This window comes from Nannospalax galili, unplaced genomic scaffold, assembly GCF_000622305.1.
Source record: "Nannospalax galili isolate Female #2095 unplaced genomic scaffold, S.galili_v1.0 scaffold332, whole genome shotgun sequence".
NCBI classification, from domain to species: domain Eukaryota; kingdom Metazoa; phylum Chordata; class Mammalia; order Rodentia; family Spalacidae; genus Nannospalax; species Nannospalax galili.
Genome location: NW_008333794.1, coordinates 3578659 through 3594954, shown reverse-complemented (window position 1 = coordinate 3594954; position 16296 = coordinate 3578659). Strand labels below are relative to the sequence as shown.

Sequence of the window (16296 nt, the reverse complement as noted above, 5' to 3'; positions counted from 1 at the left end):
TATATACTCACATAAAATAAAAATAATGAAGTATATTGAGAAAAAAAAAAAAAAGAAACAAACAAGGCTGGCTTAGTCCGGCAGGGAGGAAGCAGCCTCCAGAGTGACAAAAAGGACCCAGGCTTTAGTGTGACCTGCCAAATGTCCGGGTCCACTAGAGCAGTGACTCTTAGGTGTGGTCCCAGCCTGGCATCTGCATCCCCTGTGGGCAGCTAGGGTTGCACATTCATAAGGCCCAGAAGTCCAAGAATCTAAAAGTTTAAGGACTACTGCCTAGGGCAGTACAGATAACGTGAGGGAGATGGCTTGACTGAAGGAGTATGGCTTACAGTGCAGCTCCCTGAGCTGTCCAGGTGCATAGGGGAGGTCTAGGAGGGAGCCAAAGACCATGGCCCTTACGCCCACCTGCTGCAAGCTTCCCACTGCTAGCCTCATTTGGTCATACCAGATGTACTGTGCCACAGGTATATATTGACCCTGATCCACAGAAGGAGACTGACAGTGCTGTCTGTGCAGTGAAAGGCAGCGTATACCTCCCTAATGTGTCTTCTGTGGGTCATTTTCCTCCTTGGACCTCTGCTGCTTCTTTGAATGTGAGGGTGGTGGTGCCAGCAGCTCCCTGATGAGGGCTATGGGTTGTGTCGCAGGAGTGACAAGGAAGGGGGTCAAGTCTGTGCCCCCTGCTGTGGAGCCACATCAGGGACCTGAGGGAGCCAAAGTGTTGCTCAGCAGAGGGCTGTGCTGCATCCTTCTATATTCCCATCTGGCTTCTCTTCCGAGCTTCAGCCTTCCTCTCCCTTGTCCCTAGAGACGACTTTGTGCAGATTGGCAAGGGTACTACCAACAATACCTGTATCATCCGCACGGTCAGCGTGGGCCTGACGCTGCTCCATGCATGGGACGTGGAGCACCTGGGCCTCTCAGACTACGTGCCACTACCTGTCCTGCAGGCCATAACACCAGAGCTTTCTGGAGCAGTGGTGGTGGGTGACGTCCTCTGTCTAGCCAGTGCTCTCATCAGCCTGGGAGGTAAGAGAGATGTGACAAGAGAAATCTATGGAGTCACCAGCTCCCACCAGGGTGGAAGCTCCCCAGGGAGGTACTTGGTGCCACATTGCGGGAGGTATACAGGTGAAGCCTGAAGGATGCTGCCCAAAGGCCACATCTGGCTTGCTACTGGCAACATTCATTCATTTGTGGCCAGGTAGCAGTGGAGGTGGTTTGGGCCATTGCAGCCCAGTGTTTACTGCCCAGTGGTTTGCAGCAAGTCTGCTAGTTGGTGTCCTGGAACAACATTGCCCAGCAGAATTTTCTGCTGTTGTGGAAGTGTCCTTCTATGTATGATGCAGCTGGGGACTGAACATGTCATTGGATAGATTGTACCGACAGTGGCTACATACTAAACAGCATGGCACCTGAGGTGTCCACCTAGGACACCTGAGCCTAAAATGAGTCCCAGCCATCCCCACACATCCCTGTAACTCATAGATATTTGCTTTTTTTTCCCAGTTGACTCCCTTTCATTAGCCTTATTAATTCATTTTCAAAGGAAATTAAATATTATGTAAAGAGGAACAAATGTTGCTGGGTGTGGTGGCGCACGCCTTTAATCCCAGCACTTGGGAGGCAGAAGCAAGTGGATCTCTGTGAATTCAAGGCCAGCGTGGTCTACATAGTGAGTTCCAGGTCAGCTTGGGCTACAGGGAGACCCTATTTCAAAAAGGCCAAAAAAAAAAAAGAAAAATGTAGCCAGGTGTGGCAGCCTATATCTGTAATCCCAGCACTGGGGATGCTGAGGCAGGAATTTGAGACCAGCCTGAGCAATTTAGTGAGTTCTTGCTTAGCCTGGACTACAGTGAGACATCACTAAAAGGAAGTAAAGAAAACTGCCATAGGTGGAATGAGGTCATTGGGCTTTTACTGTCTTTATTTTTAAAGTCAATTAAAATATGCTAATATACATATTATAAAATATGACTAAGCCAAATGTTTTACAGAGATAAATTTTATCTATTTAATCCAAATAATTTTATGAATATTCACCTGGTTTGGGCTGATTTATTATTTTGTTTTTTTTTAATATTTTATTTATTATTTTTATTTTATGTGTATGTGTGTATTGCCTGCATGTAGGTAAGTGCACCCATGTCGTGCAGTGCCCATGGAGGACAGAAGAGGCTGTCAGATACCCTGGAACTGGAGTTATGGACAGTTGTTAGCTGCCATGTGGGTGCTGGGATTCAAACCCGGGTCTTCTGCAAGAGCAGCCAGTGTTCTTAACCACTGACCATCTCTCCAGCCCTGATTTATTGTTTTTATTAACATATCACCAGTAAGATTTGCTGTGTTGCTGAAAAGGAGCTGACAATGCCAAGGGATGAGGAGGGTCCTGGAGGGACAGCACCGAGCCTATCCCAGACCAGGGAGTCAGTAAAGCTTCATGTGAAAACCAAAAGAGTGGGGACGATGTGGGCAGGGGGATCCAGCACCTCAGAGAGCAGGTGCAGCAGGAGAGCTACAGGGACTAGAGCTAGGAGGGTGGGGGAAGTGTGCAGAGCCAACTGTAGATGTGCCTATGTGCATTCCTCCCTGAGACTGAGGATAGAGACCCCTCAGGCAGCAGACTGGGGAGCTAGGCTTTGGCAGGGGTATCCAGATGTGAATAAGATGTATAGTGTCTGGGCTTACGCTTCCAGGTGTCTCAGGGACCTGGAGTTCCTCAGCCAGCAACATCCTCCATATTGACCCCAAGACAGGCGTGGCTGTGGCCCAAGATGCAGGCTCTGTAACAGTTTACTATGAGATTGCTGGACATCTGAAGACCTTCAAGGAGGTAGGACTTGAGGGCCAGAAGCAAGTGTGGCCAACCCTATTGGAGGTGAAATTTTGAATACTCTGTGTACTCTACAACCAGGCATGGGGACTCATTGTAGCACTTAGGAGACTGAGGCAGGAGGATCATCTCGAGTTTAAAGCCAGCCTAGGCTATGTAGTGAGACTGTCTCAGAAATAAACAAGCAAGTAAACACACCCATGTCCCAGTGGGACTGGCTGCCTGACTTTGTACCAGAATCTGCAGATGCTCAAATCTCTACGCAATGGCATAAGACCTGGGTACCTCCTGTTTACTTTGTTTTGTTTGGGGTTTGCTTGCTTGCTTGCTTGCTTTTAGGTGGGGGAGGGAGAATGTCTTACTTTGTAGCCCAGGCTGGCCTCGAACTGAATCTCCAGAGTATCAGCATTCCAGGTGCCTGCTTGCTTCCTTCCTTGTGCTTGAAACCACCTCTGATTACTTATAACAACCAACTGATGCTCATGCTGTGGGATTGTTAGACTGTATTGTTTAGGGAACGTCTGTCCCTGCACAATGCAAATGCAATTTCCCCCTGAACATTTTTTTAATTTAATGTTTTTTGAGAATTTCATACGAGTATTGTATTTACCTCATTTCCACCCTTCCATCTCCCTCCTCCAACTCTTCCCACCCCCATCCTCCATTCTCTCTCACATTCCCCTGAATATTTTTGATCTGCTGTAGGTTAAATCCAAGACTGTGGAACCAGCAGGCATAGAAGCTGGTTGTACCTGTGAGTCCCTCTTCTTTAAAAAACAAATACCCAGGCCACCTGCCTGAACTGTCTGCAGCTGTCAGGATGGAGGAAGATCAGCCACCCACTAAGTGTGAGATAGGAACTGGTCCCCTGTTCTTACCCCCATGTCCAGACAGGAATGATGAGAAGAGGAGACCTGGCCGGTTGATTCCAGTTCTCAGACACGTGGCTGGCAGCCAGCATGGCCATGCAGCGGCTGGGATGGGCGTGTCCCTAAAAGAGTTCAAACCACAGACTGGGCAGCCCAGAGATTTGGCATCACCAGCAAAATCACCTGAACCTTTATGAAGATGAACAAAACCCTTTCTCGTATTTCTCTCCAGCTGAGAATATCAATGAGCCTAGTCTGGCTGAGTTCCAAACATGTCTCATTTTTAGAGCCAGTGTGTGCTTTATCGAATCCAGCAGTTTAACCTAATAGTTTGCATATTTAGTGCTGTGGTTTGGGCTAGTGGCTGCAGATAGAGATATTCTGATTAATAAAGCTCTGCTTTCCCGGGAAATCCTTCTGAGAATGATTAGAAGATTGGGACAGCAGGTGCTAAGCTATTCGGGGTTCTAGAGCAGAACCCAGGGATGAGCTGGCAGATCATGAAATGCCCTAGAGGCTGGGCAGTTGGGTGTGGTGGTTTAAGGGTATGACCTCAGCTAGGACCATACCTGTAGTGCCAGCTCCTTGAGGGGCTGAGGTGGGAGGATCACAGCAGCCAAGGAGTTCTAGGCAGCCTGGCCCTTGAGTCATGCTGTCTGGGTTCAGATCCAAGATCAGCCACTGGGGAAGTTCTCTAACCTCTGTGCCCAAGAGATGGAGATGGTACTGTGATTTAGCACAGTGAGCTAATGTGGAATGCAGGTAGAATGGTACTTAGTGCCTCCTGTATTAGCCATTGTTACTATTTGAGGGCAGAAGGGGATGCTTACTCCACACTAGATGGAACTTTGTTTTTAAATCAGAATGATGTAGCTCAAGGGCATGTAGTTGTAGAGTCACTTGGGATGACCAACTAATGAACTGGTGGGGAGGAAGACTTGGAGTGAGTGCTCAGGGTTTACATAGATGGTCTGGCAAGTGATGTTCTTTACTCTGAGAGAAGAACAGAGATTGGGGGGTGTAGGTGGAGCTAGACACTAAGTGAATGGGGTGGTGGAGGATTTGAGATGGGTATCCATTCCTCCAGGTCAGGTGGTAGAGAACAGTTAGGCAGGTGAGTGAACTCTTGCTGAAAGCTGGAGCTGAGGTGGGCTTCTTTTTTTTTTGAGACAGGGCATGGGTGTGTATATAGTGGGAGCAGGCCAGGTAGAGGAGGAGAAAGTGGGAGAAAACCCAGCATGGTGGCCAGGAGGAGAGAAGAAAAGATCTGTCAGGAAATGGCAGCCAAAGCCAAGGAAGGCAGTGGTGAGCGCCTGACTGGTTCCTCAGGACGGCAGCTGCTCCTGGGAGGAGGCAGGACAGTGGTAGCTTGCTAAGGCCAGAGTGGGCCGCAGAGGAAACCCCCAGCCCCTTCTGCTGAGAGAGGCCCTCAATGCAGATACCACCCAGTCAGAGACAGTGGTTGGCCTTCTAGCCACAGAGGGGCACTGGGCCTGCAGACATTTCCAAGGAGGATAGAGGAACATCCCAGCAGAAGGCCTGCATATGGGTTTGAGTATGGACAAGGCAAACCATGTAGGGCATTCTGAGCAGACTGGCTTCTGGGGCCTTTGTTCTCTAGGCTCTTGGTTCAAATTGATCCGTTCTGAATAACAGATAGCTAAAGTAGATCCTCTGTCCTCATGGCAAGATTGGTTAACCCAGATCTGTGAGTAGAACAAAGATGATGGCAGGAGGCTGCTGGCCCTGGCCATATTGTCCACCCCAGCCTTGCTAGTGGCCCCAGCTCTGCTGTTGGGCTCCAGCTCTGAAGTTCACCCAGGCTTTGTTGTCAGCTCTGGCTCTGTTTCATGGGGTGGGAGAGTTGGGGTGTCCAGTCTTGGCCCCGTCTGCCACACACCAGCCAGATGTTTAAGCTGTGAGTTCATTAGGTTTGTTGCCTGGAATATGGATGATCCAAGCTGCAGTTGAGGTCCTGAAGACACACAGCATAGGCCAGTGTATGGCCAGTGTACAACACACCTCCCTTGCTTCCCTAGATAATGGTCAGCGCCCCTCAGAGGATTGTGGCTCGTCGCCTCCACTCTGCCCAGACCAGCATCCAAGAGGCCACAGCCTCCAAAGTGGCTGTCAGCGTGGGAGACAGAAATTCTAACTTGCTTGGTACAGAATGAACTAGCTCTGAGTGTATGGGCTTGCCTTGCCAGTCTTGGGAGTTGGGAGGTGTCATCTGTGCCCTTTGGATGGGTTTATTCTGTTGAGGGTTTTTTAGTGGTGGTGTTGTGGTGTTGGAAATGGAATCTAGGGCTTTCCATACCATAGGCAAGTGCTGTAGCACCGAGTCATACAGGGGTATGCTTCTCTTAGTCAGACTTACCAATTCCAGAGAGAGCCTTTAGCCCCAGTTCATTGACTCCTTCGAGTATTTAGAACTTTGAGGCTTCCACAAGCAGAAGCATGAAAGGTATCTTTATAAGAGCCCATCTCCGAAGTGCTGCCTGTGCTGAGTCAGAGCTGTGATTGCAGCCGTAGGGCTCGAATCAAGCTGCAGTCTACTGCCATTGATGGTGGAAACGAATGACATAGCAGACTGGTGGCTGGTTTTGATTTTTATAATTACCTCTCCCGAGTCATGCATAGAACATTCCATCTCACTCTCTACTTATGACAGCTCTGGACAGCAAGTGCCAGAAATAAATAAGTCAATACAGGATTTTTTTTTTTGAACCACTTAAGCAATGAATTAAGTACCACCATTCTCATGATTAATGGGCATGCTTATTACACTGTAGCAGTGCTATCTTCCTCCCTTGGTGCAAGGGGCCACTATTCTGCTGTTGCCAAAATGATGTGCAGTGTGCTTGTGGAGAGCCTCTGCCCTCCTCCTCATTTCCTGAAGCAAATGGCCATTCTCCCTGCTGACTGTAGCAGGGCTGTGCATTAGTGAGCTGCCTGTCGCCACGCCCTCAGTGCATGCCAAAATTCTCATCTGAAGTGACTCTGATAGTCATAGTGACCCATACTCTAGATCATGGTCCTTGCCGTTTATAAAAGACATAGTCCCTTCACCAAGCTTTGGGCAGTCCTGGGCTCCCTGCAGGGAAAGAGTATGAGGCACAGGTGTCATTTGTGTGTGCCCAGTCTCCATGGGGCCGTTTCCTCATTCTATATGGGTCTGGGTGTGGTGGCCTTTGTGCCTGGCCCAGGCCCTTCTCACCTGTCCCCCCAACTTTAGGTGAGTGCTCCACTACCCAGAGAGAAGTCATTGAGACCTTGCACCCAGAATCCCTCCTCGACTGTCAGCTCCAGTTCAAGCAAGATGTCTTCGATTTCCCTGCACATGATGTCTTCACTGTGGAGCCGGGGTTTGACACTATTCTGGGTAAATTTTCAAAGAATTGAAAGTGCAATGAGTCTTCATGCTGGGCACCTGGGGTCATAGTGTGTATCTCACAGTGGCCATATGTCCAGACAGGGAGAAATTGCTGAGAGTCCAGCCTGAGAGTGTTCCCAGGCTACAACCTCTGCTACTGTCCCATGGCTGCCAGGAGGAAGTGGCCTGTGGCATTAGCCACACATTGCAGAGCTCAGCACCATAATCTTCCATAATCCCAGCACTTGGCTACGAGTGGAGGCTGCCCTCTTATTAAGCCTCTTTTGTGGAAAGATGGTGATGGTGCCCCCCATTCCTCCCTATGTGGAGCAAGTGAGAGGTGACTGACACCATAGTAATTCTGGACTATATGAAAGCCTTTTGAAGCACAGCTGCTCCATAGCACAGGAGACCAGAGAAGTTGGCCTGACAGCCAGCACCCTGGGCTGGTAAGCCTGTCTGGCCCTACTGCATGGCAGGAGATACTGCTGAGAGACTGCAGATTCATCCCGGGGGCACACTCAGGCCTTCATCCAGCATCTAGCATAGAGGATGCCCTTGCTGAGTGTCAGCAAGGGAGTTAACTCATTCAGGAACCCACAGCTGCTCTATCATGGACAGGGTCTGGCCCAGGCACCCAGATTCTGGATTGCTGAACTGCCCAAGGTCCTGCTCATTTCACTTAGCACCTATGCCCTGGGCCAGGCACTGAGAACAGAACAGGACCTAGATAGCCACAGTCCACAGGGCTTCCTACCACATCTGGGCATCTTGGAGTCAGGTCTAGCTTGACCTTTAGCCCAGTATCCAGTCCTGTGCCTGTCATAAAGCTGGCCCCAACATGCTTCCTCCCCCCAAAACTATTCAGATAGATCTGGCGAATAGAGGGTTCTGAGGTAATGAGAGGACTATTGATCACAGACAGGATGTCCAGGCTGGCCCAGGGCCTCTGAAGGGGCATTCCTAGGAGGCTTCTGGAAGAAGTATGTATAGGAGTCTCAAGTAGGTATAGGAGTTTCCCTGCTAAGGCAATAGGGGGAGAGAAGCATCCATGCATGTGTGGAACAAGTCTTGTCTCCACAGGCCAGTATCTCTGCTTGGTCACAATGCACAGGCTGACAGACAAGCAGCTGAAGCACTTGAACATGAAGAAGACAATGCTGGTGGTCTCTGCCTCCATCCCCAGCAGCCATGCATTTGCAGAGAAAGTGGGGGCCGAGGTTCCCTTCAGCCCAGGGCTCTATGCCAACCAGGCAGAAATTCTCTTGAGTAACCACTACACCAGCTCTGAGGTCAAAGTCTTTGGTGCCATGGAGACGCTGGAGAACTTGGAAGTGAGTATTGGTCAGTTGCTGCAAGTAAGGTGCAAACCAAGAGGCTAGGGTTTAGGGTAAGGGCTAGGGATTAGGGGTTGAAGTTAAGGTTGGGATTACAGGTTAGGGTTAGAGGTTGGGTTTTAGTGGTATAGGTTGAGATTAGGGATTAGGGCTTAAAGTTAAGGTTAGGTTAGAGGTTGGAGTTGCAGGCTGAAGTTAGGGTTAGAGGCTGGGGTTAGGGTTAAAAGTTGGATTTAGGGCTTGGGGTTAGGGTTTAAAGGTTGACTAGGAGTTGGGGGCCAGGAATTAGGGTTGGGGTTAGGGATTAAGGTTGGAGCTAGAGGTTGGGGTTATGGGTTAGGCTTAGAGGTGGGATAGGGGTTTGGGTTAGGGTTAAGGTATCATTAAAGGCCCAGAGAATGGGAAAACACATATGCCCTCATGGGTCTCTTCAAAGTTAAAAATTAAATTAGAAAGTAAAAATTTGAAATAGTTTTAGATGTTCTTTCTTGTATACTCTGTAGTCTAGTCCTCTGCCTACTTGTATGATTTTCATTCATTACATCCAAAAATCAGGCCTGTCAGGACAGCACATAATAGAATGTGCTCAGTAAATGCTTAGTCAGGGAACACTCGTCAACATGGAATAAGAAGCAATGCCCTGCTCCCTGTGGGGACAGGCCTCCTCTCTCCAGGCTAGTGGTATATGACTGGTCTCTAGGCTTCAGTCCAGCAGGCCTTCAGAGAAAGCTCTGGTGTTAGGATGGAAGAATCATGGCTGGGTTGCCTGCTTCTCTTGTCTTGTTGCAGCTTACTGCTCATGAGGGACCAGGAGTGAGTGTGCAGTTGTTATGAGGCGGCCTGCTGCTCCCATGGGGACTTGGTGTTTGGTGCTACTTTAGGATGTTCATGTTGTTATGCTTGACCAGAGCTCAATGATACCAGTCTGTCCTCCTTAACAGACCTTGAATGTGGGCCATATACCACCTGGCCCTGGGAGGGAAGTTGAGCATGTCGTCTGGCTAGCAGGGCATGTCCAGAGATGGGCTGGGTGTCTGTGGTTCAGCCTCTGCAGTGCAAGCTGCCTTAGCCCTGCCTCTTCCCCAGGTGAAATCTGGGTCCCCCGCAGTGCTAGCCTTCATGAAGGAGAAGTCATTCGGGCTGCCCAGCTTCATCACATACACAGTTGGTGTCTCCGATCCCACTGCTGGTAGCCAGGGGCCTCTGTCCACTTCCCTGACCTTCTCCAGCCCTGCCACTAACCAGGCCATCACCATTCCAGTCACCGTGGCCTTCGTGATGGATCGTCGTGGGCCTGGTCCCTGTGAGTCATGGGAGGTGGCATCAACTGAGCCAGACCTGGGTAGGAAGAGACAGACTAGAGGGGCTTGGGTGTCAGTGGATACCTGCAGTGTGAGGTTTGGGGGAGTAAGAAATGTGGAACACCCCTGGAGGGGACAATCTCTTGCTGCCATTGGCATGTACACATTGCTTCCGCCCCATCATTCTCAGTAAGGCCCTCTGCTTAACATCCTGCCATGGCTTCCGTATCCCTCGGGCAGAACCCACATCCCCACTGTGACCCCTGAGAGCCATATGGGCCTTTCCTGTCTATTTGTGACTCACCCCCGCTGCACTCCCTGCTCCAGCACTGACCTCCTGCCTGTTACTAGAACACAGATGGCCCCCAACTTCAACCATTTTCATCGCTTTTCCCTACTGAGGGTGCTGTTACCCCAGATAACCCATTGACTAGCACCCTCAGCTTCTGCAAACTATCCTTCAAGTATCATTTCTTAGTTAACACTGAAGATTAGAACCTCACTTTCAGACACTCAGCCTGTGTATAAGTAATATTATTTACCACCTGGACTCCTGCCCAACTGCCCCAAGAAGTCCTGCATGAGGATAGCACTCAGCCCACCTGACACCAGAAGCTTCCCGCCCAGCTTAGTGCTGGGCTTGTCCTGTAGTCATTGACCTGTACCTATCAAGGCTTCCACCCTGTCTCAGCCACAAACAGGCATGTAGAGGATAGAACTACAAAGGGACAGGGTACAGACCAAGGGCCAGTAGCTAGGGGAGGGGTTCCTGCATAGTGAAGGGAAGGGATGGAATCAGATCTGACTGCCCTGTTGAGGTTAGATTACAGGGGACAGGAGGGGCATCCTCAATCACTATCACCTCCTGAGAGCAGTGGGAGATGAATGGAGACTAGTACTGACAGGTTAGGGTCTGGGAGCTTTGGGCAGCAGGGCTCAAGGCAAAGAGTCAGAACAGGGGCTTCTGTCCTGTGAGCTTCTAACCCACCAATCCTTCATCCTCTAAAGCCCACAGGCCATTTTGAGAAAAGCCCTCCTTGCTTTGGAGGCAACCTGGCTGCCTCTCTGGCATAATGGGTACCGAAATTTGATGTGCTATGCTGGCACGTAGGACCACTTCCTGGAAAGAAGCTGAGTCTGGGCAGAGCAGGGTGGACCCAGGTGGCCTAAGGAAGAATAGAAGAATCCCCAGGTTGACAATGCGAGATACTGCCCTTGTCTGGACAACTAGCTCTCAGAAACCCCACCCTCACATCTAAGACAGGTTTGGGTCGGTCCCTAGGCAGTAGGTCTGGGAGGTACCATGCAGATAGATGCCTAGTAGCATAGTACTGAGGGGCTCTGGCTGTGGCCATGGTTATCTATTGACCACCTTTCTCCTGATGCAGATGGAGCCAGCCTCCTGTCGCACTTCCTGGACTCCTACCAGGTCATGTTTTTCACGTTCTTCGCCCTGCTGGCAGGGACAGCAGTCACTATCATAGGTGAGGCTGGCTCCATCTCCCTGTTTGTACCCTAACCCTCCCACCCTACCCACCCTCACCAGCCTGTGCTTTTGCAGCCTACCATACAGTCTGTGCACCCCGGGAGCGCGCTACACCCCCAGCCCTCACACCTCATGCCAGCCCTCAGGACAGCTCCCACTGTGAGTACCTCAGCGTTAGGCACAGCCTGGGAGAGCTGCCACAAAAGAGAAAAAGCCCCTGGTGCAGGGGTGGGATCTGGGCCCTGAATCCCAAGCTCAACAGCCTCCGTCAGAGCAAAAGAAGCAGCTGGGGCAAGCCCTAGGGTCCCAGGGACAGATCTGGGATTGGGGGAGGTCACATGAACTTAGGTGCTAGGCCAAAGTTGGTGAGGTCTTCCCAGCAGGTTGTATAAGGTTGGAGGAGCCAGCAAAAGGACCTCTGTCTGAGCAGATGCATGCCAGGACTGACAGGGCTACTGCCAAGGGCTCAAGCTAGGGTTGAAGGGTGAAGATTCCAGGCAGGACTGAGATTTCCCCCATGGAGAAGAATTCAAATGATTCATTTGTCTCTGGTAGCCCAAGGTCCTGGTCACCCTATACATCTCCTGGGCACCTCTCTCAGAGAGTGGTATCCTCTGAAACTGTAGTGTCCTACCTGTGTACCTGTATACAACAGCCCTTTGTCTCCTGATTCCCATCTGACAGTCTGGCTCCTGCATAAAGAGCCCTTGAACTGGTGTCTACTGATCCTTTCAAACCCATGGAGTTTTTTGAAGACCCCACACACACCCTGGGTCCCTGAATCAGAGCTTCTTCCCACTGTCTCATGTCTTAAAGGCAGAACTCATGATTTCCCAGTCTGCTGGCTCCTGACTGCTGACTGCCCTCATGGCTTTGGCTCTTACCCATTCTAACCCCTCCCTCCCAGTATTTGTTGCAGTCAAGCTGAGATCTTTGTGTAGTCCCCCAAAGAGCTCTTTGCCTGCTTCCAGACCCTTGTTGCCATAGCACTCTGCCCAAGAGGTCTGGTCTCTCCATTTTACCAGCCCCATGGACGGGTGCCACCACATGTTCTAAGACCTGAAACTCTGCCAGGCTCTGAACTCAAGGAGGGGTCATACTCTAGGGTGAGTAGATGTATGGAGTCTTGGCCCCAGGGACCAACCATACTTTTATCCTTCAGAAACTCTACAGATCTCTGTGAAGCTTGTCTGCAGCCACCACATGCTTAGCTGACTCCAGTTCATAAATTCCTTATTGGATAGAGACCCCTCAAATAGGAATCAGGAGACATGGAAGGTTGCTAGGTACAGATGCACAGCTACCTTGCCTCCCCACCCCTGTGTCAATTTCCCTCTGCTGGTCTGGAAGGCCTTGGGGTATCTTTAGGAATAAGCCCTTGGTTTGCTGCAAGCACTTAGATACTTACTTTGACTGATGAATGTTGTGAGGACTGTCCAGCTCCTATTGCTCTGTACTCACTTCCCCTTTCCTTCCTAGATCTTGCCTCGACGACACCACCCTCTTTCAACACAGTGCCTCGTGGTCACAAAGCCAGTCCTCCCTCGGGGCTCTGGAGCCCAGCCTATGCCTCCCACTAGCCGGTGTACAGGGCTGGTGCTGCTGTACAAGTACACCAACACCTCAATGACAGGGTCGCCCTGAATTCATGCTGGGGCACCAACCTGCTCCGAGGCCCTGGGCCATCCTCATTGCCGTGGCTGTGCTGAGCTGCCTCCCAATTCGCATGTGCAGGGTTTTAAGTTTTTTGCTTTTAAAATCTCCTTCCAAGTCTTGAAAGTCAGGACGTCCTGGCCCCTTCCTTCCTGTGTGGCATCCAGGATTTGGGGCACTGCTTAGCCATGTTTTGTTTTGTTTTGTTTCCAGTATTGCTGAGGCTCACTTGTTGCTCACGGCTCTGAGCAGCTGGAAGCTGTTTCCATGTTTTCTACAGATGACATCACTGTAATGATCTCAGGGAAAGTATTCTCTCATGACTCTGGGGGTTTCGTGTGGTGCTGGGCATGGAACCCAAGGCCTCATGCCTGCTAGGCAAGTCCTCTACCACTGGGCCATACCCCCTGCCCCTTTGTGAGTTTTTTGCCTTGTGAAAACTTCTCTCCTGGTCCCACTGCTACTGGGAAATGTGGGGGACAAGCAGGCATGATGCTGCGTTCAGAACCTCATGCTTGCTGAGCCTTTTTGTGGGAGTCTCCAAGCTAACACACAGTGGCTTCTGTCTCAGACCCCTGCGAAGTCTTCAGTTTTGTGTTGCTGGTGGAACATCCAGCTGAAAGGCTTCTGCTGCTGACATGTCAGAGAGCAGTGCTCTGTGTCCTTCATCAGGTCCTCAGATGTCTTGAGGATAGCCAGGAGCATCGCAGGCCCTACCCTGCTGCCTCTAGCAGGGATCTTCTGTCCTGTTGATTTGTTCTGAGAAGCTGCTGTGACTGGTGCAGCTCAGAGACCCAATGTGACCTACTCTTCTGTTTTGCAAGACACCCAGGACCTCAGCAGATCTGAGCCTCAACCCACTCGTTCCTCCTCTTCCCTCCTCTCCAGCTACCAGCTCACCTAGCTGGGCCAGGGACAGAAGGAGATGCCTTGGGAAGACAACTCAGAAACCTCCTGCCCTAGTTTGGTTTCTACTGTGATGAAATACTGACCAATAACAACTTGGGGAAGGAAGGTTTTATTTGACTTATACATTCTGATCACAGTCCATGCTTGAGGGAAGCCAGGACAAGAACCTAGAGGCAGGACCTGGAGCGCAGGCCATGAAGGAATGCTCCTTACTGGCTTGCTTCCCTGGCCTGCACTTAGCCTGCTTGCTTATACAACCCAGGACCACCTGCTCAGGGGTGGTACCACCCTGAATGGGCTAGGCCCTCATCACTCAGCAATCAGGAAAATACCCCCATAGACATGCCCACAGGCCACTCCAACCAGAGGAAATGCCCCAGTTGAGGTTTCCTCTTCCCAGGTGTGTCAAGTTGACAGCCAAAGCTATCCAGCACACCACCTTCCCCTGCCTGTGTCTGTTTACCATCTCACTGTGGGGACGTCGCCCTCTGTTCTAGCCCCAGATGCTGCTGCACCCTCAGAGAGATCCAGAGACGTGCTCCAAAGTAGACATGTGTGGGCACTACATCACCAAGAGTCTGGTCAGCCGTAAAGGCCATGTGTGTTCCCTTGTGTCCTTTAGGGCTGGGCCACAGGATGGACTTTTCTGAAATTGGGCACAGAGGACTTGTGCCTGGCCTGCCACTCACACTCACACTGGTGCTGTCATGGAGCCTTCTCTGGGTTTGCTTAATAAAGCTGTGTGTAGTTTCTTAAGGGTGTGGTAGTTGCTGGGGTCCTGTCTCTGCCTGGGAGTCCCTTGGTGCACTTCCCTCCCCTCTGGCAACAGGGCCTCCCATCCCACCTCAGACCAGGGCAGTCCCCCCACTGTCACTGGTGCCACCCAGTCCTCTTGGGCACCTGTCATACTCCCGTCTCCTTCCTTCCTTCAGTGTTGTCTGAAATGTCTGACTTCCCCCTTACAATCTTCGTGTTGCTGCCCAGAGCTGTTCTTCCACAGGCCAGGGCCTCTGCCTCCCTCTCCCCAAAGAACTGGCTCTCTGACACCCTGCCTGCCCTCCTCCCAGTCCACCTAGCTGAGCCAGATGCCTGTATCAGGCCAGTTCTGTGGGTTCCCAGGAGTGGCAAGGTGGGTCATGGAGAAGCAGGTAGCCTGCCCCAGGTTGGCAGCTTCAGGCCCTACCAGCCCCTTCCTCTCATCTCTAGCAATGCCACTTCCCTCTTGGGCACCCTGCCCTGGAGCTAGGAGTTGCTTCTTCACTCTGCCTGACCCAGCCCCACCCCAACCACCAGACACAGCAAATGAGTCGCCAGTAGACTGTTCCCATGTGCTCCTGTCTCCCTGTGCTCTACCCTCTCCTGCTCTTTCCCTCATGCAGGCTTTGACTTGAGACGGTCCTTTTTCAGCCCAGGGACCTCTGTGACCACTCCTGTGGTTTCACTCCCCTTCCAAGGAGGAGCTCATTCGGAGTAGTAATAGATGCGATTCTCTTAGTTTCCCAGGACTTTATACACAGGAAGGTGTCAAATGCTAAGCACAGGCCTTCCTGACACAGCACTGGAGATGTTGGCCTTCCCCTTAGGCAAGCCCCCCTCTGAGCTGGAGGTGACTGCCAGGATCCAAGCCGCACAGCATATCCAGTGGTGGTAGTGTCCAGAAGAGCAGAGACGGAGACTCTCCTGTCTTCTAAGAACTGAAGGCATTCTTGGAAAGCTCAGCTGACAGCCCATCATCCCCACAGCTGGACTTGACAGAGCCACTTGTGGCCTGTGGCTAGTGAGGGCAATGGAGTGGGCAGGCCTGTGATCTTTCAGGGACCCTAAATGTAAGGAAGCTGACTGTCTCTGCTCTTTCCAGATAAAAAAAAAATTCAGTGTCTCCTGAGCACCTTGATTCCTGGGGGTGGTAGGTTTCCTCCCTTTGCCCCCCACTCCCTGGGACATGGGACCTAATGGAGCTGGCTTTTCAGCTCCCTCTCCCCAGGGCCAGCAGCCTTTCAAAGCGCATGGCCAGATCTTTGCAGTAATACAACCCCAAGGGAGGGACCCACACAGCCTGACTGGGTTCCTAAGCTAGCCTAGCAGCTCATCTCCCTCCCTAAAGGTGCCAGAAAATGCTTTTAGCACCCGTTAGCACTGAGAATACAATATTGCAGAGGTGTTTTCCTCTAGAATTAAGTTTGGCCAAAAATTAACCCTTAAGGTTTTGTTCTGTGTCTGCATGTTTACCTGTTGGGCAGATGTGCACTGTCTGGAAACCTTTTGTCTTGGGTCCAAAATGAGCCCAGGGTGAGCAGTAGGGTCTGAGCTGATGGAGATACCTAGAACTTGGGGGTGACAGGAATGCAGGCCCACCTTGCTGCAGTAGTCTCACCTGCAGAGTGGCATTTCTGGTGGCTGCCCCATGAAGCAGGTAGCAGACTGCATCCTGTTTTTCAGCTCCTGGGCTCCCTGCTTTGTATGCAGCCTCTCCAGAGTGTTTGAAGGAACTTCCACCCTGAGAGGGTGGGTGTTGGTCATGTCACTTGCATTGGC

The 16296-nt window shown here is 51.1% G+C and overlaps 1 protein-coding gene across 1 annotated transcript in view; it reads left to right on the top strand.

Annotated features, from left to right (window-relative positions):
• Nup210 (nucleoporin 210) overlaps positions 1-15562 on the top strand; it is a 114817-nt gene extending 99255 nt beyond the window's left edge. Inside the window, exons 32-40 of the mRNA XM_017797019.1 lie at positions 809-1029; positions 2697-2833; positions 5742-5865; positions 6938-7084; positions 8159-8409; positions 9499-9715; positions 11102-11197; positions 11275-11358; positions 12679-15562. Coding sequence (XP_017652508.1) covers positions 809-1029; positions 2697-2833; positions 5742-5865; positions 6938-7084; positions 8159-8409; positions 9499-9715; positions 11102-11197; positions 11275-11358; positions 12679-12779 — 1378 coding nt within the window. The 3' untranslated portion in view covers positions 12780-15562. The remainder of the gene's footprint in view (positions 1-808; positions 1030-2696; positions 2834-5741; positions 5866-6937; positions 7085-8158; positions 8410-9498; positions 9716-11101; positions 11198-11274; positions 11359-12678) is intronic.
• Positions 15563-16296: the final 734 nt, after the last annotated feature.